This window comes from Triticum aestivum, chromosome 7A (assembly GCF_018294505.1).
Source record: "Triticum aestivum cultivar Chinese Spring chromosome 7A, IWGSC CS RefSeq v2.1, whole genome shotgun sequence".
Classification (NCBI taxonomy): Eukaryota; Viridiplantae; Streptophyta; class Magnoliopsida; order Poales; family Poaceae; genus Triticum; species Triticum aestivum.
In genome coordinates, this window is record NC_057812.1 from 357563596 (window position 1) to 357568998 (window position 5403).

At 51.4% G+C, this 5403-nt stretch overlaps 1 protein-coding gene across 9 annotated transcripts in view; it reads left to right on the top strand.

Moving 5' to 3' along the window:
* LOC123154793 (thylakoid membrane protein slr0575) overlaps positions 1–5097 on the top strand; it is a 43899-nt gene extending 38802 nt beyond the window's left edge. For 6 of the 9 annotated variants that reach the window (XM_044573425.1, XM_044573428.1, XM_044573429.1 and 3 more), the window contains 2 exons: positions 4711–4756; positions 4826–5097. In XM_044573425.1, coding sequence (XP_044429360.1) covers positions 4711–4756; positions 4826–4915 — 136 coding nt within the window. In that variant the 3' untranslated portion in view covers positions 4916–5097. The remainder of the gene's footprint in view (positions 1–4710; positions 4757–4825) is intronic. The other 3 variants (XM_044573427.1, XM_044573430.1, XM_044573424.1) reach the window with 1 other exon arrangement.
* Positions 5098–5403: the final 306 nt, after the last annotated feature.

Here is a 5403-nt window from a genome sequence, read left to right on the forward strand (position 1 = left end):
GGAGGGAGCGGAGGCGCCAAGAGGAAGGCCATCGATCGAAGGTCGGCGAGGAGGTTGTTGATGACGTCCCGATCCTGGGGGCGGCTAAGCGGCCGCCAGAGCTGCAAGTATCCACACATTTTAAAGATGGCGTTAGTAGCACGTCGAAGAGCCACCTTCTGTATGACAAGCTTATTGCGAACGGTCCAAAGCGTTCAGGCAAGGACCCCAACACAAAGCCATCTAATATGGCGGTAGCGAGGGGGGAGGCGTGAATTTCCGCAAGCAGGTCAGGGAAGTTGGTGTTGCACCACTGGCCCCCAACCGTCTCGCGGAATCAGGACCAAAGGAACTGAGCCATGGAGCACGAGAAGATGTGGTTAGCATCCTCCACCGTGCCGCACATGGGGCACATCCCATCCCCAGGTCCATTACGCTTAAGGACCTCCACGCCGGACGGGAGGCGGCCTCAGATCCATTGCCATAAGAAGATCCTGATCTTCAGGGGTAGGTGGATGTCCCAAATCAAACTAAAGGGCTCGGGGGCCGTCGAGGGGGCGATGGCCGCGTAGAGGGATTTGGTGGAGAAGCAGCCGGAAGTTCCAGACGCCAAGAGATGGCGTTCGGGGTGACGGCGCCGTCCATAGGGAGGAGGGCGATGTCCTGAAAGAGGGCATCCCAAGCGGCAACTTCAGGTGGGCCAAAGGGGCGGCGGAAAGCGAGGCGCCCTAAGTCAATAAGGGCCGTCTCGACAGAGACACGAGGGTCAACTGCAATGGCGAAGAGCTCCGGAAATCGGGCGGCCAGGGGGTGTCGCCAATCCACCGATCAAACCAGAACAGGGTCGAGGACCCAGTACCAACCGAGATGGATGTGCCAATGCGAAGCACAGGTAGCAGCTGGACGACAACAACAACAACAACAAAGCCTTTAGTCCCAAACAAGTTGGGGTAGGCTAGAGGTGAAACCCATAAGATCTCGCAACCAACTCATGGCTCTGGCACATGGATAGCAAGCTTCCACGCACCCCTGTCCATAGACTGGGAGCCGCCCGAGCGCTGACAGAATGCAAGAGGCTGTCCTCGAAGGTACTTGTTTTGGATGATGGTGAGCCAAAGACCTCCATCGCCATTGGCAATGCGCCAGAGCCAACGGGTCAGGAGGGCAATGTTCATGCGTCGGGAGGACAAGATCCCAAGACCACCCTGGTCCTTGGGTTTGCAGATATGGGGCCAGCTTACCATATGGTACTTCTGCTTATCCCCCTCCCCAGCCCAGAAGAATCTAGATTGATATTTGGCGATCTCCTGATGAAGGGTCTCATGGAGGCTATAGAAGCTCATGAGGAACCAAAGAAGGCTGGCAAGCGAAGAGTTGATAAGGATCACACGAGCAGTCTTCGACAACCAGCGCCCTTTTCAGGGCTCAACGCGGTGTTGCATACGGGTCACCGTGAGGCGAAAATCCGCCACAGTGAGGCGCGAATCACTAACGGGGATCCCCAGGTAGGTCGTGGGGAAAGAACCCAACCGGCAATTTAGCCTGTCCACAATAGCCTGTGCTTCCTCCGGGGGAACCCGAGAACCATCACTTCGCTTTTATCGAAGTTGATGGTTAGGCCCGACATCTGTTGGAAGCACAGGAGGAGGAACTTCAGGTTAGCAATGTCTTGGACGGAGCCCTCCACCATTATTATGGTATCATCCGCATATTGAAGGAGGGAGACCCCTCCCCCTCCGACTAGGTGGGGGACGATGCCGCGAATATGGCTAGCATCCTTGGCCTTATCAAGGATGGATGCCAGGCATCAACCACCATGTTGAACAGAAACGGCGAGAACGGGTCACCCTAACGGACCCCACAGAGGGTGGGGAAGTAGGGCCCAATGTCACCGTTGATGTTCACAGCGGTCCGGCCACAGGAGACAAGCTGCATGACGCGAGTCACCCAACGGTCGTCAAAGCCTTTGCGAAGCAACACTTCCCGCAAGAAGGGCCAGTGGACCGTGTCGTACGCTTTGTGGAAGTCTAGCTTCAGAAAGACCGCCCGATGGCGTTTCATCCGAACCTCGTGGAGGACTTCGTGGAATACCAGCACCCCATCCAGAATAAATCGGCCTTGTATGAAGGCGGATTGGTTGGGATGGGTAATCGCGTCAGCGAGCAGGGTCACCCTATTGGCGTACCCTTTGGCCAGGATCCGGAATATGACATTAATCACTGTGATTGGATGAAATTGGCAGATGTTGGAGGCGCCCGGGACCTTGAGGATGAGGGTCACGATACCATAGTTGAGGCGCCCGAGTAGAATTCCTCAAACAGGGCCATGACCTCCGGCTTGATGGTCGGCCAGAACATTTTGAAGAACGTTACGGGCAGGCCATCCGGTCCCAGGGCCGAGGAGGGGTTCATCCCTTTAATAGCCGCGAGGACCTCGTCCTCGGTGAAGGGGGCCACTAATGCCGCATTGGTCTCAACAGAGACCAATTGATCACCCGACCAAATGTCGGAGGCGAGACTAGCCCCACCTCAAGGGGTGGGGGTAAATAGGGCTTTATAGAAGTCATCTACATGGGCACGGATGGCCGAGGGGCGAACGAGAGGCGTGTCTCCATCCCACAGGCAGTGGATGGAGTTTCGACGCCGCCGGCCGTTCGCCACCGCCTGGAAATAGGCGGTGTTGGCATCACCCCCGAAGCACCCACCGTTGGGTACCATGCAGTCGCCAGTAGGCCTCTTCATCCGTGTAAATGGTTGAGAGCTGGTCTTCAAGGTCATATTGCAGCATCCACTCATCCGGGAAGATCCCAGACATGTCGGCACGGGCATCCAGGGCTTGGATAAGCACACCGAAATTTATGAGATCACGTCGTGAATCTAGGAGATTAAAGGTGAGTATCTTGATGCAAAACATCAGCAAGTTAAATCACCCTTTAGAACTTCAAAGACTACCTTCAGTCTCCACGGCGGATCTACAGACGACTTTTCTAAAGGGGGTGTACTAAAATACGTCGTGGCTCACGCGTTGCCCTTCCCGGACGACATAGGAGTGACCCAAACCCTAGCATCCACCACCTCTCCTTCTTTCTCCCCCCTCCTCGCCGCCACCCAAGGAGTCTGCCGGCTACTGCGCGTCTTCCGGTGCGGCAAGGATCTGCTGCCTCGCGCCAGTGTGAGTGGCTCTGGAAGCCAGGGTGACGGCCTTGGGTGGAGATGGCCTTCCCTTCCGCTCGCTTGGGCGGTGTGAGGGCGGCGAGGTCTCGTTGCAGCGGCAGGTGGCTTCTTCTTCCTCCCGGCCCCTTCCCCTTGTGACGGTCTGTCAGATCGGGCTGTCGAGGATGGGGTCGTGGAAGTCTTGGAATGGGGGAAACACTTGGTCGATTTCACGTCGACCTCGATGCCGCCGGCGCTCCGGTGCCGTTCTCCCTCTTGAGAGTGGGTCAAACTACCAGGTCCCCCCCCCCCCTCCCTCCCTTCTTTGGGACGAAAGTCTTGGCCTTTGGCCGGATGGCGGAGGCGTCCTGGTGTCTTGGTCCTCCCTGGAGGCGCCGTTCAAGGGGTGGTCGGGGGATGTGATCCTCGTGCGTGGTGATTGGTGGTGGTGGCGGTGCTCGGCTCTCCTGGTTACCGGCGTTGGTGGTGGCGAGTTTGTCCTTCCGCATCTTTCAGCGGCTCCTTGCCTTGTTTGCTTGTGGGTTGCCGGCCTGTGGTTGGCGCCCACGTGTGTGGCACGGTCTGGATGAAGGGGAGATACGGCAGTTGCCCGGCGGAGTCGATGTTCTTCAAGCAGTCTGGTTTTTCATGTCCACGGCAATTGCTGTTGTCTGGATACTATGGTTCTGCTGTTCTGGCTGCATGAGATCTTCGGCGGCTTGATGGTAGTTTCCCATGGTGCTCTACTCGCTGCTGCTTCTGGTAGTATTGAGATATGCATGTAATCTTTGAGATTTTGTAAGTCTTTGCCTTTGTAATTCAACACTATTGTATCCTAGCCGGTTGTTGGCTTCATTAATTTGAAGTCGGGCTTTCGTGCATTTTCTCTAAAAAACACACCCAAGAAATTGACAAAAATCTTACATCAGATTTTTTAGCAATTCTAATTGTTGAGATGATGCCAATTTCCTTTAGCAAACATGACAAATCATGGCAAAAACTGATGCCATCCTCACCACAACTATAATTGCCATGAAAAACATTCTAAGTTGTTGCCATGGTAAAAAATCTGACGGTTCGTTTTGTAGTTGCGTCCAAAATTAAATTAGTAACCGTGTATACGTGCATGCACATACAGCTTGACAGTAATATTATTTTCAAGATTGATCACAATTAATATTAATTCCAAGATTTATTGTGTTTAATGCAACTAATTTTGTTTCAAATTATGATCAATGCAATTATCATGTTTTCAAAATATTGATGATGTGATGTATACATCATTGAAGCAACGTGATACAGTGGACATAGGTGGTTGGATGGCACATATCATTTGGATTCACTCGTGCTTTTATAAGTAGTAGTAGTATATATGCAGATACTCCCTCCGTTCCTAAATATAAGTCTTTTTAGATATTTCAAATGGACTACAACATATGGATGTATGTAGACATATTCTAGAGTGTAGATTCACTTATTTTGCTCCATATGTAGTCACTTGTTGGAATCTCTAAAAAGACATTTGGGAACGGAGGGAGTATATAGAGTACTGAGCCTTGCAAACTTTTTTCTTACGCAGGCAAAATTCACCTCCTTTTTCGGTCCTGGAATTAAGGCTGAAATTGGTGAGTTGTGCTCGTTATTGTCTAATACCCTGTATCAATCACTATCTTACCATTGTTCCGATGACCCAGGAAAAGGTGGTGACGACCTATATGAAGTGCGTCTTATCTCGGAGACCACAGAGGAAGAGTGACAGCGTTTGCAATCCTATTATCTGCTAATATACAACAAAATGATATTTATTTCTTTTCCCCACTAATTTGCATATATAACGTTATTATTGTAATATACTCAGTATATAATTTTGCTTTTGAGCTTTGTATGTAGTTCCAAATCTAGCATCGTATGTTCCATGCAAAGCATACAAAAAAGGCTATTGTAATAAAGATGTAAATTGACTTGATTGGCCAGCATTGGGCATAGTAGTAGTTGCAATATTTTCTTTTGGGAACTTTTGAAGAAGTTGAAAAATCTGTGGACGTTTAGTCATTTAATTTGGATTTTAGCCTTATCAGCCCAGTAATTCGACATTAGTTGGGAGAGCTACTCATGTACCCTGCTCTAGCCTCCACCTCTGGCAACCCTTTGGCCCCCACTCCCCTGTTCTGACATCCCACGCTCGCCACCGAGAGGCCAAAATTACTGTTCTGACATTTCTTCTGGATTTGACCTTTTTTCTATCCCTGTTGTCTGTGGCGGTAGGGTAACA